Source organism: Helianthus annuus, chromosome 1 (assembly GCF_002127325.2).
Source record: "Helianthus annuus cultivar XRQ/B chromosome 1, HanXRQr2.0-SUNRISE, whole genome shotgun sequence".
In the NCBI taxonomy this organism is placed as follows: Eukaryota; Viridiplantae; Streptophyta; class Magnoliopsida; order Asterales; family Asteraceae; genus Helianthus; species Helianthus annuus.
Genome location: NC_035433.2, coordinates 145,246,332 through 145,272,763, shown reverse-complemented (window position 1 = coordinate 145,272,763; position 26,432 = coordinate 145,246,332). Strand labels below are relative to the sequence as shown.

The following is a 26,432-nucleotide window of genomic DNA, read 5'->3' as shown; positions in this document are numbered from 1 at the left end:
TTCTTGAATAACATGTTTGACCACTGTATCTTCTTTGCAATAATAATCTCCGCAATCACCATATCTATCGTGTACCGAGTATATCCATTAGTTTTTTTTAAATATAATTTTATTATTATTTGGCATATAAAATTATATTTATTCAAACCGTGTAATATACGAGGGTTTTTAAGATATAACTTTTTTTGTTATTTGGTAAACAATATTACATTTATTTAACCTGTGTAATACACGTGATTTTAAAGATATAACTTTTTTATTATTTGATATATAAAATTACATTTATTCAACCCGTATAATATGGTTCTTATAGATATAACTTTTTATTATTTAATATATAAAATTACATTTATTCAACCAGTGTAATAAAAAAGGTTTTTAAATATATATTATTTTATTATTTCGTATATAAAATTCATTTTTCAAACCCGTGTAATACACGGGGTTATAACCTAGTTATATGGATATGATGATAGGGGGAGGTTCATTTGAGAAGAAAATTAAATTGAGAAGAAAAAGAACAAAAGGTATAATTGTAAAATATTAAATAGTTTTCTCTCATTTCATTTATTATTCTTTTTGACTAATTAATTAGTCATAAAGATTATCATCCTCCACACTAAAATTTTTTGTTAGACACATCAAAATACATCCTACACGTTTTTGAAATTTATCCTACACATATTGAAATTTATCCTACACAACTCGTAATTCATCCTACACACCTCATAATTTATCCTACACCTTAAATTAATTTTTTTCTTATTTGAAAAGATATATTTTTTAAAAAAAAATATGTTACAAATTTAATTTAATTAGCTATTAAAAAGGAAGACTAACAATTAATGATCTATCTAATTTTACCAATATACCTTACACCCATATTAAATACAAAAATTAAATAAAGTAAAATAAAGCATTCTTATTGGTTAAAATTTGTTCTTTTTTATTCTTACAAAAAAAATTTCTCATTTGAACCTTTCACTATAATGATATGACTACTCAACAACTCTTTTTTAATGTGTAGATTTACAATCGACTAAATGTGTCCTTCAACTTTCATTTATGCAGTATAAAGCTACAAATACAACATCATCCTCCAATAATTTAACATTGTATTTTATACTGAAACGTAGACATTTTAAATTAGATTTTTTCAATAAAAAACAATATTAATATAAAAAATATATTACAAGTTAAAATTTCTTTTATGTAAATGTAAAATGAATTTATGTATCTTTTCAATAATATATAATTATTTATTTTATTATATTTTTTTGTTATCTTTATTCATTTTCATTATTATATCGATCTTACGAACTCTTTGTAAGATCGATGCATTTAATGTATGGAATACTTGGGAACTTGCTTTAATTTGAATCGAACTCTATGCTCAAGTTCTTGTTAGATTCATGTATGTGAATCTCATATTCATTCACAAAAATTATGTTTTCTGTATCTGATTATTTGATAAAAATCCTGAAAAAATAAACATAAACAACAAAAGTTTTTAGCTCCAAATAAACGCTATAACTTATAACGATCCCAACTATTATTTACCCATCATACAAATTGTATTTAGATACTTATAGGTAAAACTCAAGGTTTGCCTTCAATGCCATCAAATATTTCTTCATCGACGGCATGGGACAACCTACTTTCCGACGAAGAAAAACTCTGATGAACACGACAGCAAATTAAATAGTAGACAAAGTTGAGCAAAGTCAAGAAACTAAGCAACCAATAATAGTAATCCACGTGTCCCTCGTCGATATCACTCGACAGCCAACTTACGCCACCTCCTTGGCTAGTAACCGAGTCCACAATATTAGTTAAAAGGCTTACAACAAGCGAAGCAACCGCCATGCTCACCATAAACATAACCGTTGCTAAACTCGACATACTACTTGGGAGCTCGGAATAATAAAACTCCAATTGTCCAATTGCATTAAACGCTTCAGCTAAACCTAGTAATACAAACTGTGGGACCAACCACATTGCTGACATGACAACCGTCGTGTTTGAGTTTGCTAAATCACGCCTTATGGTTTCCACGATTGCGGATACTACCATGGCCATGATTGACAATATTATCCCAACTCCCATTCGGGTTTTCAGGTTGAGTCCACGAGGCTCGTGTGTAAATTTTGCTAGAAACGGGACCATAATACAGTCATAAAACGGGATCCATATTGTGATTGTCAAAAGCATGAACAAGCTGAAAGATGCTGCCGGGATCTCGAACCTTGAGGTGATCTTTCGGTTCATTTTTTCGGCTTCAAGTGTTGGGAACGTTTGCAACACGTTTACAAATAGTAGAATGCCCGAGGACCATATAGGTATTATCCGAATTAGGGATTTGAGGGATTCCACATTTTCGACTGTGGGATACCACGCGAGTTCGAGCCTGAAGAACCAATGTCCACATCTCTAACAACACACGCTTTGTTAAGAAACCTAAAATAAAAATTAGATAATAACGAAAAAAATTAGAGGTGACAAAATAGACAAGTTAGATAACAGGTCATGTAACGAGTAATTTTCGAACCTCAAACTGTCGGTTAGCTCAACTCGATCCATTTCATTGCTATGATTATAGTAGTCATCGGGAAGAAGACGGATCTTACGGTTCCTAAACGCAACGATTAAGACTTGAATCAAACCCGAAAACGGGCTCTTGTCAACTTTGACTTTGACATAAAGAGGTGACCCGAGTAAGAACATGAGAGCAGAACAGAACATGGCCAAAACTGGAACCGCAAACCCGACCCGCCAACCAAATTGGTCTTGAATGTAGACCACAACAGTAGTAGCAATAGCAATGGAAACTGTGTTGGAAGCATAGTACCAGTTAAAGTAGCTATCGATGAGCCTCTGGTTGTTACGGTGTTTGAGCTGGTCTGCACCAAAGGCTATGGAACACGGTCTGATGCAAGCCGACCCGATCGACATTAGACCAAAAGATGCGTAGAGGAAACCGAGTTGGGCTCGTGTTGGTGGGCTGCAACCCGTGTCCGGTTCTTGGCAAGATGAAGGTGTTAATTGTGGAACAATAGATGTCAACCAGAGAAATGTCACCCCCTGTTGCAAAAAATTCAACTAGGGGTCAGCTTCAAAACCGATTTAACCAAACCGAAACCATATTAACAGTAATAACTGAACCATAAAAAACTGACCGATCGGTTTGGTATTTTCTTTAAACCGAATTTTATCAATTGGATTCAGTTTTTTTATTTTCTAAAAACAAACAAATAAAAATAAATAAAACCATGCATTTTTAATGTTTGTTATTGAAATTTGGATTTAAAAATTTTTATTTTTGAAAGTTAAGAAGTTAACAAATGGTGTAACCAAAAAAAAAAATTAAGGCAAAAAAGTGGAATAATCAATCAATCATTAACTAACAAAAAATAATTTTGGTCCCAGATTTTTTCAGCCCAAAAAATTTCAAGTTCAAATGCCATGCCGAAAACACGAATTTTAGGATTTTTATTCGGTTTTAGCTCAAAACCGACCCATGTTTGCATCCCCACCCGCAAACACGAATATGGATGATATGGACTTACAACAAGACTAAAAAGAGACCCGGTTGCAATGACCCGAAACCGACCCAAATAAGCGTCGGATATGAAACCCCCAACAATGGAGAGACCATTCGAAAGCGCGGTCCAAATGGAGAGTACAATGGTTCCGGTTGCAGCTTCCATGTGATAAACTTCCATTAGATAGAAGATCATGTTCGCCAGCAATCCATAACTTGCAATACTCTCAAATGCTTCATTTACTACATAATAAAACACAAAGTTAAACCAAAACCAAAACCAAAACTGAAAGTGATGAACAAATAATGTACCTATGATGAAGGGCATTGTCCTGAGACCACCCTTTTGAACATGGTGATCGTCGTGGAGTAATTTCGATTGTAACTCGGCTTCGACGCTCGATGTCTCTTGATTCAAGTGTGTTTCCATGGTGGATGGATGGTTTGAATGATTGCAACTTGTATACTATCGTTTTTTTTTAGGATAATTGGAGCGAAAGTGACATGGAGAGAGTGAGGATTCCACATAAAGGATTCACGATAGTGGTAGATAAGCTTTTATATATATGGCCAAAACAATTGTGATATTGTTAAGTGATTGGGAGTGGTGGATCCAGGAATTTTTTCATGGGGTGCGGAACACATTTTTAAAAATTTTAGACCCCTAGGTATATAAGTAAAAAAATCGGTTCGTATCGGGTCGGTTCGGGTCGTGTCGGGTCATGTAAAACAAAAGAAATCACGCCATAACTCATGGTTTCTATCACAAACAAATTGATCCATAAGTTCAACGCTCCATAACATAATGTTTCAATTTTAATTTTCAACCCTAGAAATCGTGTGTAATCACCCTAAAAATCATCTAAACAACATAATCACCCTAAAAATCTTCTAAACAACCATAAACAACGTCAAAATACATGAAATTTCAGATCTATTTAAGAATTTTGTTACCCTTTGGTGTCTGACGGTGGTGGTTCGCGGCTGCTGATGACGTGCTGTTGTGGTTGTTGTTGTTGTTGTGTTCGATGATCGCTGGCAGGAGACGACCCAAGAGAGGGAAGGCGGGAGGAATTCTAAGGGATTATTGGGCTTATTTTAATTATTATAGTTTGAACTTAGGTTGAGTTTGGTTAATGGGCTAGTAATTAGTGGGCTAATTATGTTTAATGAAATAGTGGGTTAAGGTATTGGGTATTTGGGTTAAGTTGGGTAGTATAAGTTTATATAATTTAAGTAGTTTTTTTAATTAGAGTTTACTAAAAAAATTTAAAATATAAATCGATAACATTTTTTACCTTAGGTGTGTAGATGAAAAATTCCAAGGGGTGCGGATGAAAAAATTCAAGGGGTGCGGACGGGATTTTCAACGGAAAATAGCACTAAATTTTTTTTTCCCGGGGGTGCGCCCGCCCACCTTGGGCTAGAGGTAAGTCCGCCCCTGGTGATTGGGTGGAAAAGACATAGATTAGATAACTACAATAACAACAACAACAACAACAACAACAACAACAACAATAAAAATAATAGGATAAATTACACTTTTCGTCCTTTATGTTTATAGTGGGTTGCAATGGATAGCCTTTAACTTCAATAATTACAGTCACAATCCTTTATTTGGAAAACACATTACACCTTTCGTCCTTTAGCATTAACCAAGTTAAAATTTTCAGTTATGTCTATCCACTTAAGGGTATTTTGATCATTTCATGTTTTATTTAAAATGTTTATTAATAAATAAACACCATCTTCCCCAACCCTAACCTTAGAATCTCTCCTCTTCATCTCTCTCGAACCAACCTCTACCACCACCATTCATTATCGCCGGATGCAGTAAGAACAAAAACAATCTCCAAACTGATGTGCTGAACAGAAACCATGTGCGAGAAGATTCAGTTCTATGTGCCATATTCAAATTCTTCAACACCACTGTGTTTGATAATTTCATTTATTAATCAGTCAATGAAAACTCATACATCAACTGTTGATCAGTTCTGTTTAAACATAATGGAAAACATGAATAACATACCTGTTACAGCAGACAGGCCAGCAGAGAATCCAGTCAGAGATGCAGCCATTGAGTTCGACATACTTGTCAGGATGATCTGGTTCCTCCTTAGGGTGTAAAGTTATGATGGTGATGAACCGAAACAAGGGAGGGTTCGGTTATGGAGAGAGAGCGAGTCGTGAATGATGTTATGAGGGTTGTGTAATTGTATAACTTGTGTAACCCTTAAACTCTCTAGTAATATCCTTATATATACACCCAAGAGGAAACCCAATTAGTTAATAAGGGTAATATGGTCCATCAACAATTACCAACTAATTATTAATAGGTTATTAATATATTTTGATCTATATAATATAAATGATTATAATGGCTACAAGATTAAATATTATATTAATAATATATTTAATCTCACATTCTCCCACTTAGCCGAGTAATCATTTATCATGAGTATTAGATGAGTCTGGCCAGGAGTTAACATTCATTTTAGCCTTAAACCAAGAACTATAGCAGAGAAATAAAGCCGTTGAATCATCATTCGACTCAGGACCCCCATTAGTCATATTATAGCCTCAATTTAAAACCTAATAGTTATGATCAAAATACGCATAAGCCCTTTAGCGCTTGATTTGTATTTATATTTGTCTATATGTCATTACACAGGCAGAACATATGTTAGCATACAAAATCAAACTGGGCAAATTTTATTAATTAAAACATAAGCTAGTACAATATGCCATTAAATAAGGTCTTTAGTAAGTCCCATATTCGATACATGTTCTTCGAAAACTTTAGGTGGGAGACCTTTAGTCATCGGATCCGCAAGCATATCTTTAGTACTAATATACTCAATACAAAGATTATTTTCTTCAACTCGTTCACGTACGAACAAATATTTTGTATCGAGATATAAACCAGCTCCAGTCGAACTGTTACTGTTCGAGAAACTAAGATAGCTGAGTTATCACAGTAAAGCTTCAATGGTCTAGAAATGGAATTAATGATTTTGAGTCCAGTGATCAGATTTCTAAGCAACATTCCATGACAGGTTGCGTTGTAAACAGCAATGTATTCTGCCATCATTGTGGAAGTTGTAGTTAACTGTTGTTTATGACTCTTCCATGAGATAGGTCCGCCTGCTAACATAAAGATGTAGCCCGAAGTGGATTTCTTGTCATCTTTGCATTTGGCAAAGTCAGAATCAGAATAACCTACCACTTCTAAGTGACCACTTCTTCTATAAGTCAGTTTATAGTCTTTCGTCCCTTGCAAATATCTAAGGACCTTCTTAGCTGCTTTCCAGTGATCCAGACCAGGATTAGTTTGATAACGGCCTAGCATTCCAGCAATATAAGCGATATCTGGGCGAGTACAGACTTGAGCATACATCAGGCTCCCGAAGGTATCTGGCTCATTTGCTCCTTTTCAACCTCTGTTGTCGGAGACTGGAATGAACCGAAAACATCTCCCTTAACTACTGGAGCGACGGAGGGTTTGCACTTTGCATGTTGTAACGTGTAAGGACACGATCTATGTAAGTCTTTTGAGACAATCCTAAGATCCCTTTGTGTCTATCTCGGTGAATTTCGATGCCAATGACGTAAGAAGCATCTCCGAGATCCTTCATGTCGAAGTTATGCGAGAGTAACCGCTTCGACTCATGCAACATGTCTAAACTATTACTTGCCAATAGAATATTATCTACGTAAAGGACAAGTATAGTAAATTTACTCCCACTCATCTTGAGGTAGGTGCATTGATCCACTTGATTCTTCATAAAACCTTGCCTCTTCATGACTTCATCAAACTTGAGGTACCATTGACGTGATGCTTGTTTTAACCCGTAAATGGATTTCTTCAACTTACAGACTAGATGCTCCTGACCTTCAGGTTTAAAGCCTTCAGGTTGTTTCATGTAAACATCTTCGTCTAAGTCTCCGTTAAGGAAAGCAGTTTTGACGTCCATCTGATGCAGCTCTAAATCAAAATGAGCTACTAGGGCCATAACGATCCTTAATGAATCTTTACGAGAGACAGGTGAAAACGTCTCTTGACAATCAATTCCCTCTTTCTGAGTGTAGCCCTTTGCAACCAATCTCGCTTTGTAGCGTTCAACGTTCCCATTCGGATCCAGTTTTGTTTTGAACACCCATTTACAACCTAAGGTTTGACACCGTTGGGTAATTCTACCAAATCCCAAACGTCATTTTTCTTCATGGATTCAAGCTCATCAATCATTGCTTTGTTCCATTCAGAAGACTGATCACTGCTAATGGCTTCATTATAAGAGGTAGGATCATTGAGCTTTCCTGCATCCATTTCAGTCCGGTAGGTAACATAATCATCCCAATTAGTAGGCCGTCTTTGCCTAGATGACCTCCTGAGTTGATTATCGGGTTCAGCGTTGTCTTGGTTTTGAGTGTTTGATGTGCCTTCGTTATGAGGTATAATGGGTTCTGATTGTGGAGATGGAGTTTGTGTAGTGGCTTCAGGTGCAGTTGTTGCATGGGGTACAAGAGGAGTAAACGGAGTAATGGTAAGCGAGAGTCCCCCCCCACGTCTTGTACTTCTTGCAATTCTTCCTAAGGGTTGGTACTGCTCCCATTGACCTTGAAATCCTCCAGGAACGCCGCACGCTTGGTTTCAACAATACGGGTGACATGGGAAGGACAATAGAAACGATAACCCTTTGAATGATCAGGATACCCGATAAAGAAACATGTAACTGTTTTAGGGTCAAGTTTCCTTAGGAAAGGATTATAGAGTTTTGCTTCAGCAATGCAGCCCCATACTTTCATACATTTAAGACTCGGTTTCCTTCCTGTCCAAAGTTCATAAGGAGTTTTAGGGACAGACTTAGAAGGAACTCTATTGAGTATATGAACAGCTGCTTTTAACGCTTTAGTCCAGAGGAATAATGGTAAATTAGTGTTGGCTAACATACTGCGCACCATGTTCATAAGGGTACGATTTCTTCTTTCAGCGACACCATTCTGCTGAGGTGTACCAGGCATGGTGTATTGGTTCACGATCCCCTGGCCCTTATAAAACTCCTAAAATGGACCAGGAGCTTGACCCACATCAGTATGTCTTCCATAATATTCATTGCCTCTATCTGATCTCACAACTTTAATCTGACGATCTAATTGCTTTTCAACTTCAGCTTTATAATCTTTAAAAGTTGTAAGAGATTCAGACTTTTCCTTAATAAGATACAAGTACATGTAACGAGAATAATCATCAATGAAAGTGATAAATGAAGTATGTCATATTATGCCAGCGATTTGGTAAGGACCACTAATGTCAGTGTGAATGAGTTCTAATAAATTAGAACTCCTAGTGGCACCTTTCTTATTCGCTGATGTCATTTTGCCTTTAAGACATTTAACACATGTTCCAAAATCAGTGAAATCAAGAGGAGGTAAGACTTCATCCTTTACGAGACGATTTAATCGTTCTCTTGAGATGAGGCCTAAATGTTGATGCCACAACATGGATGAGGTCTCTAAGTCTCGTTTCTTTTCCATCTTTGTGAGTGATCCATTAATATTATATGACAACAAAGATTTGGAAAAAATATCATCTAGTTCTAATCTATAGAGACCACCATCCAGAATGCCAGTACCATAAACAACAGAATCATAGAGAATAGAGAGTTTGCGATGACCATGAGAAACGACAAAACCGTCCATGTCTAACTTTGGTCCTGATACAAGGTTCCGAGTTACCTCAGGAACATATAAGGTATCATAAAGTTTAATACATAAACCAGTTTTCAAAAATAGTTGTAATGTTCCTATGGCCTTCACTTCTAATTCCCGATCATCCCCAACTTTAAGTGTTCTTTGGTTTCTTCCCAGCTTCCGGATTGAAAGGAATCCCTGAGTAGAGTTAGTTACATGAACCATAGAACCAGAATCAAACCACCAAGAATTAGCAGGAACATTTAAATTAAAGGACTCAAGTATAATGAAAAAATCGTTACCTTTCTTATCCAGCCACTCCTTGAAGTCAGGGCATTCCTTTTGCTTATGTCTTGTTTTCTTACAGAACTTGCAATAGGGTTTGCCTAAGGAGCTCTTAGAGCTGGAAGGTGCACTTGTATTAGGATTTGGCTTTTGGACTTTAAAAGCATCCTTTCTTTGATAATTGTTCTTCCTATTTTTAGAGCTGGAGGTGGTGAAGTTAGTAACATCAGTAGTGCGATCCATCTTCATACGCTCTTCCTCCTGTACGCACATAGCGACCAGCTCACTCATCATCCATTTGTCTTTCTGAGTGTTGTAATTGATCTTGAATGCTTCATAGGATGAAGGAAGCGAAGTGATGATGAAGTGAACAAGAAAACCATCACTGATTTCCTAGCCCTTTCAGCTTATTGGCCATGTCATGCATCATCATGATGTGTTCGCGAATGCCACTCCTCCCATCATACTTAGTCGTCACCAGCTCGAGGATAAGAGTGCTAGCGTGTGCTTTTGATGTTCCTTTGAATTGAGCCTCCACAGAAGCCAGGTAGGTTTTAGCATCCTCTGAATCAGGAATAACGCCTCTAATTGCATTGTGAATGGATTGCTTCATGAACATGAGAGACACGCGGTTACACCTAGTCCATTTTTCATGAACTATCTGCTCAGCAGCAGTACTTTGAGTGGTAAGGTCCGCTGGCTTATTCTCTCTAAGAGCATAATCGAAATCTAGCAATCCTAGTGTAAGCATGGGGGCATCATTCCATTCAGCAAAGTTATCACCAGTCAAAGGTGGAATCCCGCAATTGGGTGCTGTTAGTGGAAATAAGATGAGCAATTTATGATACTAAGAAAGAAGTCCTAATGTGATCTAAGGGCATGTTATACTAAGGCAGGCATAAATAATGACCATTTTAATTATGAAGCTGTGATATTGTCTATTACTAACATCAAAATAATAGACTTAGTTAAAAAATTCTACTTAAACGAAGACAAATCAGCTTTGGCCAGAAGTGTAATCATTTAAGTATGTGTGCGAAGTAATCGTGACAAATCAGCTTTGGCCAGAAATGAGACAATCACTTTAGTTATGCACTTGTCAAGCATGCTAAACATAAATGAATTAAATCATCTTTGGCCAGAATTAAGACATTTCACGTTTGTAATGCATACTCAACATAGCTTTTATAATACTTGAACAATAAATAGATGTATTAAATCAGCTTTGGCCAGAATTAATACATCAGAAGCTCATTCAAGTTAAGCTATTTTGGTTTTGTATAAATTATCTGATTCTGATTAGTTAATTAAGTGTTAACAAAACCAAGTATTTAATAGCAAACCACCTGTTAGCGTGGATCGAACTCCGCGGTGAGTTCGCTGGGGGTTGCAGGGGGACAGCGTGCCCCCCGCACGAGGTTCGGGGCGGAGCCTCGAGCTAAATTTTAGTTCACATCAAACAGCCTAAGGTAATGAGGTCTCGAGTGACGTCTCGACTGAGTTTTGAGATCTCGAGTTAGTTATGAGCTCTCGAGTCGTAACCTTAGTCTCGAGTTGTAGCCTTATGGTCTCGAGTCGCAACCTTATGGTCTCGAGTTGTGACCTTATGGTCTCGAGTCGCAAACTTGGTCTCGAGTTGTAAACATTTGATGACCCTTATGATTTCGAGTCGAGACCTTGTGGTCTCGAGTCGAGATCTGATGGTCTCGAGTTAGAGTCTGATGGTCTCGAGTCGAGATCTGATGGTCTCGAACCCACTGTTTACAGTTGTTTTGTGATAATAACTGAAAACTCGAAATTTTAGGGATTGTGGGATAATGTTTCCTGTTTTATTGCTGATCTAAACTTATCAAAGATTTCGAAAATTATAACTGATTATCTATTAACAGTTTTCGAAGATTTTAATAGATAAAATTCAGATCAAAATCAGTAAATACACCCACTAATCCAAATTATGTTCCAAAACTTAAGGAATTTTCGAGTTTTCTTAGAACAATATGATAAACCCTAAAAAATTAAAACATAATTCTGGGATCCAAAACCTGAATTTTAATGATTTCAAACGGGTCTCGGACATAAGATTAACCCATATTAGTTTCGGGTGACATGATTAATCACACCTTTTCTCAAAACACTGATTTCGGCTCAATGTAACCCGAAATCAGCCGTGATCTTTAAGGCTTTAAAAAAATTCTGTTTTCCATATTATGATCCCAGAATGATGGATACGAAAACAAAACTGATTTATCAACATATGCTCTGATACCACATGTTGATCAGTTCTGTTTAAACATAATGGAAAACATGAATAACATACCTGTTACAGTAGACAGGCCAGCAGAGAATCCAGTCAGAGATGCAGCCATTGAGTTCGACATACTTGTCAGGATGATCTGGTTCCTCCTTAGGGTGTAAAGTTATGATGGTGATGAACCGAAACAAGGGAGGGTTCGGTTATGGAGAGAGAGCCGTGAATGATGTTATGAGGGTTGTGTAATTGTATAACTTGTGTAACCCTTAAACTCTCTAGTAATCTCCTTATACATACACTCAAGAGGAAACCCAATTAGTTAATAAGGGTAATATGGTCCATCAACAATTACCAACTAATTATTAATAGGTTATTAATATATTTTGATCTATATAATATAAATGATTATAATGGCTACAAGATTAAATATTATATTAATAATATATTTAATCTCACATCAACAAATGAAAAATCAAACAGAAGAATCATAACATATTCTTCAATCACAAACTGAACAAATCAATCAAATAATTTCTTAAAAGTTGTTATGAAACAACGGATCAGACAATCAAAATAAATTCATCTACAATATATCAAGTTCTTCGAACACATGGAAGATATTTTAAAACAACAAAAAAAATCAACCTCTTCACACCGACATCGGAATCCGGTCAAACCGACTCTTTTCCGGCAACCGGAGCACCGATTAATAACCTTCATTTCTTTATTTGTCTTCACAACCGTCAGATCTGTAGATTCATCATGTGACGCAAACGTCACCGTCAACCTCGCCGGGGACCTTGGTTCATTAATTCAGACCTGCAACTATGGTTGGGGTTTTTCTAAGGGGGTTTTGTCACAGGTAGAAAGAGAGGCAGGGGTGATGGAGAGTGATTTTGTTTTCGGTATGGCAAGAGTGATGCTATGGCGGCGGTGGTGCTCTGGTAAAGTGGAGCATCAGGAGTTCGAGAGAGATGTATTTAGGTGTGTATATGTATATTTTCGGTTTTTATTGGTATTAGTTGTTTATTTTTTAAATTTATTTGTTTGAGTGTAAAAAGACATAATTGCCCTAATGTGATAATCACATGATCTGACTTAACTGAAAATTTTAACCTGGTTAGTGCTAAAGGACGAAAGGTGTAATGTGTTTTCCAAATAAAGGATTGTGACGGTAATTATTGAAGTTAAAGGCTATCCATCGCAACCCAATACAAACATATGTAACACCCTGGTTACTAATTAACGAATTTGTATGTAATACCAACGACTAGATGTGTAGTTAAGACTACACATACTATAAAAAAAATACAGGTTTATTAAAACTTTTACAAATCATAAGTTATTCTACATAACGTGATCGGTTTCGTCGTTAAAATTTACAACGAGGCAATGTGCGGACGCATGTGTCTTTATCGTGTTCGGTTCTTCATTGAGCTTGATCGTCTTCCGGCATCCAAGGTGTACCTACATTTCGTAAACATGAAATGCTTTAGTCATACAGGACTTAAAACGTGTCTAGACGAGTCCGAGAAACAATTGATAACAAAAACAAAAGTTTCAATTGATAACAATTGACAATTGACACGAAATCTTCCGTATCTTTCAAACCGCTTGTCCGTTTAGCCTACCGTTTCTTCCTACGTGTTTGTAATTTGATTCTCCATCATTTGGAGTTAAAATCCGACATTCGGCCTAACAAAATTTAAGACTTCTAAGTCTTCGGCTTATTACCCTTTATACCAATTTTTGACCCGGTTATGCATTTTATCAAACAAGCATATTTATTTGATTCCTATATTTCGTACACTTCATCAAATAATTGTGATATACCATAATAGGTTCTAATCATAGGTTTATTCACAAATTAAACCCGTTTTCACTAGTATGCTTATTTTGACCCGTTAAGGATATTTTAAGCACTTTTAAGCTCAATTTCGCTTTCATTCTAATCTAGCGTTGTAACCTATATCTCTTATCTAGTACTCTTCCATCACAACTAAATGTGTGTTGGATTTAAAGTAGATATCTATGTGTTCCGAATTTATACCTCATGAAATATCATTTTACGGCAAAGACTCATATGGAGTCTTTTGGCCCAAGAATTACATCTTTCACTACCCGTACTCGTTCTAAACTTTTGTTTAATCATAAGACTCGTTTCCAAACAACCTCTCAGGGTTGTTTGTTCAATTTAGCCTACAAGGGCGTTTTGGTCGATTTTGGTCCTTCTTTTACAATGAAGGACTCTCACCAAATATTCGACCAAATATCACTTTTAACTACAACATAAATATGCGTACCTGGCTCGGATCAACGAATAGACCCGATTTATGCCTCACTTTTATTATCACACCATCAATGATGACGCAACTATCCGATTTGCTAATTAGTCCTGTTAACATAAGACTTGACGACCACATTAGTCGATATTGTCAAATGGTGTTATCACCACCATTCGACCCCTTTGGACTATATACCCAACATTGTCTATTTAAATCAAAAACACCGTTTTTGATTTCCAATTTGTACATCATCCCATCCCGGGTTTTATAACCATACCCTTTTTCTTTTACACTCTTTTCTTGCCGTTTCAACCCATTTCGGCTTACGCCATGGGTATCCTTTTTAACCGTGATTTACATAAGTCAACACTTGACAATTTTCCAAATTTCCAATATTATTGTTTTCATGTTCATAAGTATCGAAATAACAAGCATTCTACATAAGTGTGTAAATTACACTTACCTTGCATCCGAGCTACGCTTTTCTTCTATGCTTGACTCGTTTGACCCGCTTTCACTCCAAGCTTCACCTAGCTTGTTTAAGCGCCAAGCTATCATCATAATTCGTAAGACGGTTATATTAGTCATCATTAATTATTATGACTATTCCATCTTACACATTTTCTATCACAATTACCATTCGATCTTATTAATGGTCGGTTTGACTATTTAAAAGTCAAATCACCAATTAACACATATGATTGCACTATCAAGTTCACAAGACTCAGTTAGGCACATTATCAACACTTAGTTCTCATTTAGGCATTTTAACAAACACCTAATGTGCATGATTTTACATATTTACTAACTAGTTCCTAACTAGTTATTTTTACCAAGATTAACATCAAAATTCACCACTATCACTTATGATCAATTACTCAAACTTGCAAATTGTTCAAGTATCTTGTTCCTACTAGCAACTATGATGTTTTTAAACATGTGTACATCATCATCTTCACTATATAATGAAAACCCACTTGTCTAAAAGTGGTAAATCACCAAATTACTCAAATCCTAGCAATTTACTTCAAATTTCTACTTAGGGTTTGTTCCTAAGCAATCATACTTCATTAATTTGGCCATAGCCTCTATGATTCTTGCATAATTCGCATCATGCAAATTTAACAAATTTTCACAACTTCATAAATGTTAGAAATTCGACATACCTTACGATCCCCACGACTAGGTGATCGTTTCTATGTATTAAATTCCGAATTTGGCCTTCATTGATCTTCCAATTTGAAGATTTTGTTGAAGAACTAGGGTTTGCTCCATGGAGCTCCCTCCTGGCTTCTCACGTACGCACATACACATATGTGTGTGTGTTTGTTTTATTTTTAAGTTTATAAAGCCATTTGTAAGTTACCCGGCTTTGGTCCCTCGTGTTTGGTTAGTTATTAATTAGGTCACAACCTAATTATTTTCAACAATACTCTCACTTATTAACTAGGTTTAATATTCCTAGTTAACTTAGCGGGTTCGGGAATATTTATGACTAACTTTATTTTAGGCCCCGTTAACTCGGGCCTTTTGTCCATTTTATTTCTTTAAAGCTTTTATTCATTTTTATTCATTATTAGGATTAATTATTTAAATCTTAATATTCCACCGGGTAAACTTTTACCACTAACGGTACTTTACCCGTCTTTTAGTATTAACGGGGTTTAATTACCAAACCCGTTTTCGGGGTGTTACAAGTCTACCCCCATTAAAGAGGTTTCGTCCTCGAAACCTTGCTTACATAGTTCATTGAGTTCTAAACTCAATGTGTTTCACTTGAGTAATCTCTTAAGCATTACTCATACTTTAACCAAGTGTTAGTATTACCAGAAAAATTATGGTAATGTCTTTTTGGTTACAGAACCTCTACGTACCTCATACGACATAATGTAACTTGAAATAACGTAATTCCGTTATTTTCACTAGTTTAGTTAACTTAGCGATTTCCATCGCTTTTATATATTATCGAACTCTTGGTGAATCCGTTATATTGACCCGTTTAAAGGTCTTTAGTGAAATCTTTCACTTTTAGCGACAATTTCTTTTGTTTCCAAAATTCATTTATTCGGTTCAGTTATACCGAATCTACCGCTTACAAGCAACCAAATTACTAAAATGACCTTAACCGGTCTCGCTAACTAGACTTATTAGTCCAGTTACTTTTTACCGCTTGCTTGGTTATAATGTGATTCTACTTCACATTACATTTCTTGACCATGATTGCGTTACATCATATTTAATTTATATCAAAATTTCATTTTCGAAAATATCACTTTTTGAATATATCGTCTTGCGCCTATCAGTGTCAAGACTTGTATCTTTCATGCTTACTATTTAAATTCCTATCATAATTTATATTGGTAATAACGTTGTTTCTTACTAAAATCGAAGTTTTAGTTTTAGGATCCTTTTTTAACCTTGTCAATTATCCATACCATGATATTGACAGTCCATAGTTTATTCTTTTAAAATCTTAGTTTTGTACGAGGGATCATAACAAGTTCCCTTACCTTACACTATTGACCCGTAGGTCCCTTCACTTAACCTCGTAGGCTATTTCCCTAGGCTTTCACCTCTTTGAGGCGAAGCCCTTATGATTCTTTTGCTTTAATTCATGACCCGTGGGTCATTTTGGCCCCGTAGACCTTTTTGCTCTAATTAATATCCCGTAGGTTATGATGATCTCGTAGATCATCTTTTATTCGAGTTTTCTTTCAAATGTGTATACTTTTATACACGCATATGGCGTTATATTGTATTCAACATGTTTGACCTATTAATGTGAAATCCATCACTTAATGAACAATCAACTTTATTCTTTATTCAACCCATTCGACTTCGAATAGTTGAACATATTTACTCACAATTTCTATATACGAGATTTTATAGTCCTGACTCATAATCCAAGTTACTTTGATTTTTCAACCTGCGTTCACGTCTCTTGGTTTACGCATGTGTTTAATTCTTACCCTTCAACCGGGTGTTTTACCAAAGTCGTTATTATTGCAGTCCTCCCAGTATGCATTAAGACCTCGCTTCATTTTTATATTCTGACTTTATCTTTAAGTTTGACGTTTTACAAAAATGACCCGTTAAGGGACATATTTGCATTTTTCCGGGTTCGAGTGCAAGTACACTCCCTCCCATTGCTTGTCTAAATCATTTTTCATGTTTGCGTTTTCTGGGTTCGAGTGTAAGTACACTCCCTCCCAATACTTGTCTAAATCATTTTACATGCTTGGTGTTTTTTGGGTTCGAGTGTAAGTACACTCCTTCCCAATACTCGTCTAAATCATTTTACATGCTTGGTGTTTTCTGGGTTCGAGTGTAAGTACACTCCTTCCCAATACTCGTCTAAATCATTTTACATGCTTGGTGTTTTCTGGGTTCGAGTGTAAGTACACTCCTTCCCAACACTCGTCTAAATCATTTTACATGCTTGGTGTTTTCTGGGTTCGAGTGTAAGTACACTCCTTCCCAATACTTGTCTAAATCATTTTACATGCTTGGTGTTTTCTGGGTTCGAGTGTAAGTACACTCCTTCCCAATACTTGTCTAAATCATTTTACATGCTTGGTGTTTTCTGGGTTCGAGTGTAAGTACACTCCTTCCCAATACTTGTCTAAATCATTTTACATGCTTGTTTGTCCCTTCACCCGGGCTCATTATCCTAATGTAATACGCTCCCGTCACTTGGTTGTGCGTTTACATTATTATCAAATATTTTGCTTATCTGATTCATTTAGGTACTTTTTAATTAGTCCCATTCACCCTGCCCTTACTACATCGGATGTAAACGTGTCCGCCATAAGAAGCTCATGGTATCATAAGCCACTACTTACTTGGCCAGAGTAAGCGATTAACATATGACACACATGACCTTTTTATAGTTTTCACATCACGCCCTATGTAAGTAATGCCTCTATTTGTTTCTCTTGGAAACAATATCCCGAATACATTTTCTATTCGGGTTTTTCCAAATTTTTAATCTACATATGCAACTTTCAATTTCTATTCGTTTGTTGCATATTGCTATTTGTGCGATTATATTTAAAAAAAACACGCACCTGGTAATGCTTGCCCCGACGGGCGTTTCTTGCCATTAACCTTGTTCGCGGTCGTTACGCGATCTAGTCCTTGGTGAGCATGCTCCTATCGTCATACTTCGGACCGTTCCTCTATCATATCCTTAATGTTCAACTCTTGTCATCTTTAAATGCAAGTGTCCATCAATCAAGATATTCACAAAACTTAGTAATATCAACTTCAATAATCGCCTGTATTATAGTACAAGGCTTTTTCTACTATACACGTCAACGCGCGTATTTTTGCAACTATATCAATCATTTAATTGGGGTAACGTGTTTTACACGGTAACCCTATGTGTTGTCTACAACACTTTAATACGCTAGACCATTAGCATACATGCACTTACCGGATTTGCGATCAAGCCTCGAACCGAACACACCTTACTCTTTAACCATGAGCTCTGATTACCAACTTGTAACACCCTGGTTACTAATTAACGAATTCGTATGTAATACCAACGATTAGATGTGTAGTTAAGACTACACATGCTATAAAAAAATACAGGTTTATTAAAACTTTTACAAATCATAAGTTATTCTACATAACGTGATCGGGTTCGTCGTTAAAATTTACAACGAGGCAATGTGCGGAAGCATGTGTCTTTATCGTGTTCGGTTCTTCATTGAGCTTGATCGTCTTCCGGCATCCAAGGTGTACCTACATTTCGTAAACATGAAATGCTTTAGTCATACAGGACTTAAAACGTGTCTAGACGAGTCCGAGAAACAATTGATAACAAAAACAAAAGTTTCAACCTGACCTCCACCGTAAATTACGGTGGCACCGTAATTTACGGTGGCCACTGGTTTTACATGCCCCTACCGTAAACCAGTAGGGGGCCACCGTAAGGCTTTTCATCTCCACCGTAAATTACGGTGTCACCGTAATTTACGGTGGGCCCTGCATCCAGTTTTCCATTTCTGCCGTAATTTGACACGAAATCTTCCGTATCTTTCAAACCGCTTGTCCGTTTGGCCTACCGTTTCTTCCTACGTGTTTGTAATTTGATTCTCCATAATTTGGAGTTAAAATCCGACATTCGGCCTAACAAAATTTAAGACTTCTAAGTCTTCGGCTTATTACCCTTTATACTAATTTTTGACCCGGTTATGCATTTTATCAAACAAGCATATTTATTTGATTCCTATATTTCGTACACTTCATCAAATAGTTGTGATATACCATAATAGGTTCTAATCATAGGTTTATTCACAAATTAAACCCGTTTTCACTAGTATGCTTATTTTGACCCGTTAAGGATATTTTAAGCACTTTTAAGCTCAATTCCGCTTTCATTCTAATCTAGCGTTGTAACCTATATCTCTTATCTAGTACTCTTCCATCACAACTAAATGTGTGTTGGATTTAAAGTGGATATCTATGTGTTCCGAATTTATACCTCATGAAATATCATTTTACGGCAAAGACTCATATGGAGTCTTTTGGCCTAAGAATTACATCTTTCACTACCCGTACTCGTTCTAAACTTTTGTTTAATCATAAGACTCGTTTCCAAACAACCTCTCAGGGTTGTTTGTTCAATTTAGCCTACAAGGGCGTTTTGGTCGATTTTGGTCCTTCTTTTACAATGAAGGACTCTCACCAAATATTCGACCAAATATCACTTTTAACTACAACATAAATATGCGTACCTGGCTCGGATCAACGAATAGACCCGATTTATGCCTCACTTTTATTATCACACCATCAATGATGACGCAACTATCCGATTTGCTAATTAGTCCTGTTAACATAAGACTTGACGACCACATTAGTCGATATTGTCAAATGGTGTTATCACCACCATTCGACCCGTTTGGACTATATACCCAACATTGTCTATTTAAATCAAAAACACCGTTTTTGATTTCCAATTTGTACATCATCCCATCCCGGGTTTTATAACCATGCCCTTTTTCTTTTACACTCTTTTCTTGCCGTTTCAACCCATTTCGGCTTACGCCATGGGTATCCTTTTTAACCGTGATTTACATAAGTCAACACTTGACAATTTTCCAAATTTCCAATATTATTGTTTTCATGTTCATAAGTATCGAAATAACAAGCATTCTACATAAGTGTGTAAATTACACTTACCTTGCATCCGAGCTACGCTTTTCTTCTATGCTTGACTCGTTTGACCCGCTTTCACTCCAAGCTTCACCTAGCTTGTTTAAGCGCCAAGCTATCATCATAATTCGTAAGACGGTTATATTAGTCATCATTAATTATTATGACTATTCCATCTTACACATTTTCTATCACAATTACCATTCGATCTTATTAATGGTCGGTTTGACTATTTAAAAGTCAAATCACCAATTAACACATATGATTGCACTATCAAGTTCACAAGACTCAGTTAGGCACATTATCAACACTTAGTTCTCATTTAGGCATTTTAACAAACACCTAATGTGCATGATTTTACATATTTACTAACTAGTTCCTAACTAGTTATTTTTACCAAGATTAACATCAAAATTCACCACTATCACTTATGATCAATTACTCAAACTTGCAAATTGTTCAAGTATCTTGTTCCTACTAGCAACTATGATGTTTTTAAACATGTGTACATCATCATCTTCACTATATAATGAAAACCCACTTGTCTAAAAGTGGTAAATCACCAAATTACTCAAATCCTAGCAATTTTACTTCAAATTTCTACTTAGGGTTTGTTCCTAAGCAATCATACTTCATTAATTTGGCCATAGCCTCTATGATTCTTGCATAATTCGCATCATGCAAATTTAACAAATTTTCACAACTTCATAAATGTTAGAAATTCGACATACCTTACGATCCCCACGACTAGGTGATCGTTTCTATGTATTAAATTCCGAATTTGGCCTTCATTTGATCTTCCAATTTGAAGATTTTGTTGAAGAACTAGGGTTTGCTCCATGGAGCTCCCTCCTGGCTTCTCACGTACGCACACACACATATGTGTGTGTGTTTGTTTTATTTTTAAGTTTATAAAACCATTTGTAAGTTACCCGGCTTTGGTCCCTCGTGTTTGGTTAGTTATTAATTAGGTCACAACCTAATTATTTTCATCAATACTCTCACTTATTAACTAGGTTTAATATTCCTAGTTAACTTAGCGGGTTCGGGAATATTTATGACTAAGTTTATTTTAGGCCCCGTTAACTCGGGCCTTTTGTCCATTTTATTTCTTTAAAGCTTTTATTCATTTTTATTCATTATTAGGATTAATTATTTAAATCCTAATATTCCACCGGGTAAACTTTTACCACTAACGGTACTTTACCCGTCTTTTAGTATTAACGGGGTTTAGTTACCAAACCCGTTTTCGGGGTGTTACAACATAAAGGGCGAAAAATGTAATTTACCCAAAATAATAACAATAATAATAATAATAATAATAATAATAATAATAATAATAATAATTTGAATAACAACATAGTAGTATTTCTAAGAAACTAAACAAGAAAATAGATTGGATTAGAGTAACATAACTACATAAGGTAATTGGAAAGCATATCCTCTTGATAATCCAATCAAACTGCTGGTAGATTAAAAATAAAATAGAAATTCAACATAAGTAAATAACATAGAACTTTTTAGTAGGAAAAAAAAGTAATTCGAAAGTAATGACACTGAGAAACTTATATCAATCACTTCGTACAATTAGTTAAGTCAAACTAGGAATAGGATCTTATACAAACATCTATTTTTTATACTAAGTATAAGAACCAAGAATTTAATGACATGTGTTCTTGATTAAAAAATTGATTTAAAGATATTTTAGACATTTTATAACCTTTTATTTATATCTAAGTAAAAACAATAATTAAATTATCCTTAAATTCATGCAAGATTAGTTTAAATCCTAATCTATTTTTCATTATCGAATCAACACTGTAATCAGCATCATCATCAGCACCCTAATTAGCATCATCGTCAACACCATAATCAGCACATCGTCAACATCAGCACGGTAACACCACCATCAGTACATCCGACGGTAACATCCCATACCACCACCGTCAGCACATCCTGTAATCAGCATAACACTGTAATCAACACATTAATCAACACCGTAATTAGCACAATTTCATGTTTTTTAGTTTTGTAAACAACAGATATTATTACAAAACTAGAGCAATTTTTTTTTTAATTTTATAACCAACACATACTGTTACATACTAGCACAATTTCATATTTTTATTTTAATTTTGTAAATAACACATACTATTACATAACTAGTAGAAAACAAGTTTATTTACAAATAGGCTCACAATAACAATAACAAAACAAAAGGAAAAAAAAACAACATAAAAATGCTTAACTTGTTATCCGGCATTAGTTCCTAACGTGTCTATCTTGTTGGGTATGTATACTTCGCTAATCTACACAAACCATAATATTTTAATTTTTTTATCTGATTATTTAATAATAAATTACTTATCAATAAAAAATATAACATAAGACCATGGATACTTCTATAAAAAACACATACAAAAGTTTATAGCTTCAAATAAACGCTATAACTTATTCCTATATATCAACAGGATGGGACAACCTACATTCCGATGAAGAAAAGCTCCGATGAACACGACAACAGATCAAGTAGTACAAAAAGTTGAGCAAATTCAATAAACTAAGCAACCAATAGTAGTAATCCACGCGGCCTGCGTTAATATCACTCGAGAGCCAACTTACATCACCTCCTTGGCCAGTAACCGAGTCTACGATATTAGTTAAAATTTCAAAGGCTAGCAACAAGCGAAGCAACCGCCATGCTCACCGTAAACATAACCATCACTAGACTTGCCATACTATTTGGGAGCTCAGAATAATAAAACTCCAATTGTCCAATTCCATTAAACGCTTCGGTTAAACCTAGTAACACAAATTGTGGGACCAACCACATTGCTGACATATCAACTAGCGTTTTTGAGTTTGCTAAATCACGCCTTATGGTTTCCATGATTGCGGATACTACCATGGCTATGATCGACAATATCATCCCAGCTCCCATTCGGATTTTCGGGTTAAGCCCACGCGGCTCGTGTGTAAGTTTTGCTAGAAATGGGACTAAAATACGGTCATAAAATGGGATCCATATAGTGATTGACGAAAGCATGAACAAGGTGAAGGGTGCTGCCGGGATCTCGAACCTTGAGGTGATGTTTCGGTTCATTTTTTCGGCTTCAAGTGTTGGGATTTGGGAATGCTTGCAACATGCCTACGAATACTAGAATGCCTGATGACCAAACAGGTGTTATCCGAATTAGGGATTTGAGGGATTCCACATTTTCGACTGTGGGGACACCACAAAGGTTCGAGCTCGAAGAACCAATGTTCACACACGCTTTGTTAAGAAACCTAAAATACAAGATAACACAAGTTAGATAATCAGATAATTACGGAAAAATCAATAAGAGGTCGCAAAATAGACAAGTAAGATAACATCTCAAAACAAGATTTCTTTTTAAAAACTCAGCTAAATGGGTTGGTTTGTACCACTAAGTTATCATTTTTAACCTGATTAATAATCATCATTTCCATATTTTGGACCAGTTTGACTTGTAGTATTTGAACATATTGGACCGCAATTGCAATGGGTCTGACTTTTTTAATTTAGCCGAACAAATGTGACCATCGATTGAGTACTAGGTTTGAGTATATGAACAAATTAGACCATCGATTGAACAAATCTAACTAAAGATTGTGAAAATATCTTATATATTAGTGTATAAAAGTTAACAATTAGAGATTTTATCTATAAATACGTTTTAGTGTTTTTAAAAAAAAATAATAATAATGAACCCTTTTTAGGGTTTTTAATAATGAACGCGTCGCATACACGATATCATGCAGCGGCTTTTCGGATCATAACGCATTGGATCACCACACTTTTTAAACAGTAATTGTCAAACCTCAAACTGTCGGTCAGGTCAGCTCAACTCGATCCATTTCATTGCTATTGCTATGATTATAGCAGTCATCGGGAAGAAGATGGATCTTACGGTTCCTAAACGCGACGATTAAGACTTGAATCAAACCCGAAAATATAATGGGCTCTTGAATGTAGACCACAACAGTAGAAGCAATACCACTGGAAATCGTCGTCGAAACATAGTAAAAGTTAAAGTAGCTATCGATGAGCCTCTGGTTGTTATGGTGTTTGAGCTGGTCTGCACCAAAGGCTATGGAACAAGGTCCAATGCAGGCTGACCCGATCGACATTAGACCAAAAGATGCGTAGAGGAAACCGAGTTGGGTTCGTGTTGGCGGGTTGCAACCCGTGTCCGGTTCTTGGCAAGATGAAGGTGTTAGTTGTGGAACAATGGATGTCAACCAGAGAAATGCCACCCCCTGTTGTAAAAAAAGTTAAAACCAATTTAACCGAATCGAAACCATATATTAACTGTAATAACTAATGACTGAACCATACAAAAAACTAACGGGATGGTTTGGTATTTTTTTTTAAACCGAATTTTGTGGTTCAGATTCAGTTTTTTATTTTCTAAAAACCAAAAAAAGTAGAATTAAAAACCAACAAAAAAACATTTATTTTTTAATGTTTATTATTGAACTTTGGATTTAAAATTTGTAATTTTAAAAGTTAAGAAGTTAACAAATGGTGTAATAATCAATTAATCATTAACTAACAAAAATGAAAACTCGAATTTTTGGTTTTGTATTCAGTTTGAGCCCAAAACCGACCCATATAGGAATATGGATGATATGGACTTACAACAAGACTAAACAGAGACCCGGTTGCAATGACCCGAAACCGACTCAAATAAGAGTCGGATATGAAACCCCCAACAATGGAGAGACCACTCGAAAGCGAGTTCCAGATGGAGAGTATGATGGCTCCGGTTGCAACTTCCATGTGATAAACTTCCATTAGATAGAAGATCATGTTCGACGTCAATCCTTGACTCGCAATACCCTCAAATGCTTCATTTGCTACAAAACAAAACAAAACAAAACACAAAGTTAAATCAAAACCAAAACCAAAACCAAAACCCAAAGTGATGAACAAATAATGTACCTATGATGAACAAATAAAGTGATCGATCGTCATGGAGTAATTTCGATCGTAATTCGGCTTCGATGCTTGATGTGTCTTGATTCAAGTGTGTTCCCATGGTGGATCGATGGTTTGATTGATTGAAATTTGGATGATATTGTTTTTTTTTATATGAAATTTGAAGCGAAAGTGACAATGAGAGAGTGAGGATTCCACATAAAGGAGTGATATATGGCCATTGGCCAAAAAAAGGCCTGCACGAATATAATGTGTACACTAATAAAAACGTGTACCACTAACGCTGAACGGTGTGGGGACGGCAACGGGCCGTCGAGGCTCGGCTAGGGCCGTCCACACCGCCCCTCTTCAGCCCCGTCTCGTCCTCCCCGTCTCTTCCTTGCCGATAGGGACGGGCCTCGTTTTCAAAATATAACCATTATTAAACGGTAGTGTATTAAAAAAATTAACTATTATCTATATAAATAACATCAATCTCAACCATATTTAATACAATCTCAACCAAACTCTCTCCTACTTTTATACAATCTCAACCGTTTTTTTTAACCTCTCGAACTTTTATACACTCTCAAACTCTCTCCAAAAAAAATACACAACATCTTCATCTTCGTGGTATTCGTCATCTTCGGGTGATTAGTTTTTTGTAAACGCCATAATGCAGGCGGCTCGGATGATCATTGCAGAGGAAGAAGAAGAAACCACGTTACAACCTCGAACTAGGCAAGTGGCCATAAACATAGACCGAGAGTTAGTTTATATTTGTATATTTGTATATTTTTATCGCTATCATATTTTGAATTAATAATTTATTTCTACGCTCAATTGTTATGTCGTTATTTTATTTTTATGTCGTTATTATATTTTTATTTGTAATATACGTGTAGGAGCCCACGATAGATTAGTGGCCGATTATTTTGCCGACGAACCGTTGTACACGGCCGCAATGTCAGTGGCGGTTCTAGACCAAAATTTCAAGGGTAACGTTCAAAATGTTTTTACTATACTTCATACAATGTAAACGAAATAAAATAAAAACATAAAATAAAAACACGATAAGAAAAACTCGAAAACGGGTGCAAACGAGCTTGAGTCCGAGCCGAGCTTAAGCCTAAAATAAACGAGCTCGAGCCTTGCATGTGAAGCTCGTCAGGCTCGTCAAGCCCTAGTGTAATATTAGTTTTTATTAATATTAATAACATTTATCCTTTATTTAAAATTGTCTAGTAAACGAGTCGAGCCGAGCTTATTTAAACTTGT

At 35.8% G+C, this 26,432-nt stretch overlaps 4 protein-coding genes across 4 annotated transcripts; all 4 read right to left on the bottom strand.

Moving 5' to 3' along the window:
- Positions 1 to 1,432: 1,432 nt before the first annotated feature.
- LOC110922225 (protein NRT1/ PTR FAMILY 1.1) lies at positions 1,433 to 4,054 on the bottom strand. The gene is made up of 4 exons (XM_022166531.2): positions 3,854 to 4,054; positions 3,567 to 3,784; positions 2,549 to 3,081; positions 1,433 to 2,457 (listed from the first exon to the last, which is right to left on the bottom strand). Exons 1-4 carry the CDS (start codon positions 3,969 to 3,971, stop codon positions 2,352 to 2,354), a joined length of 975 nt encoding a protein of 324 aa, XP_022022223.1. The 5' UTR covers positions 3,972 to 4,054; the 3' UTR covers positions 1,433 to 2,351.
- On the bottom strand, positions 1,600 to 2,268 carry LOC110921127 (protein NRT1/ PTR FAMILY 1.2-like). The gene has a single exon (XM_022165401.1). The coding sequence runs from the start codon at positions 2,266 to 2,268 to the stop codon at positions 1,600 to 1,602; it is 669 nt and encodes a 222-aa protein (XP_022021093.1).
- An 18,826-nt stretch (positions 4,055 to 22,880) lies between the features above and the next one.
- On the bottom strand, positions 22,881 to 23,315 carry LOC118491691 (protein NRT1/ PTR FAMILY 1.2-like). The gene has a single exon (XM_035989665.1). The coding sequence runs from the start codon at positions 23,313 to 23,315 to the stop codon at positions 22,881 to 22,883; it is 435 nt and encodes a 144-aa protein (XP_035845558.1).
- A 745-nt stretch (positions 23,316 to 24,060) lies between these two features.
- LOC118479395 (protein NRT1/ PTR FAMILY 1.2-like) lies at positions 24,061 to 25,077 on the bottom strand. Its single transcript, XM_035976096.1, has 2 exons — positions 24,876 to 25,077; positions 24,061 to 24,493 (listed from the first exon to the last, which is right to left on the bottom strand). The coding sequence occupies exons 1-2, from the start codon at positions 25,044 to 25,046 to the stop codon at positions 24,068 to 24,070; spliced, it is 597 nt and encodes a 198-aa protein (XP_035831989.1). The 5' UTR covers positions 25,047 to 25,077; the 3' UTR covers positions 24,061 to 24,067.
- Positions 25,078 to 26,432: the final 1,355 nt, after the last annotated feature.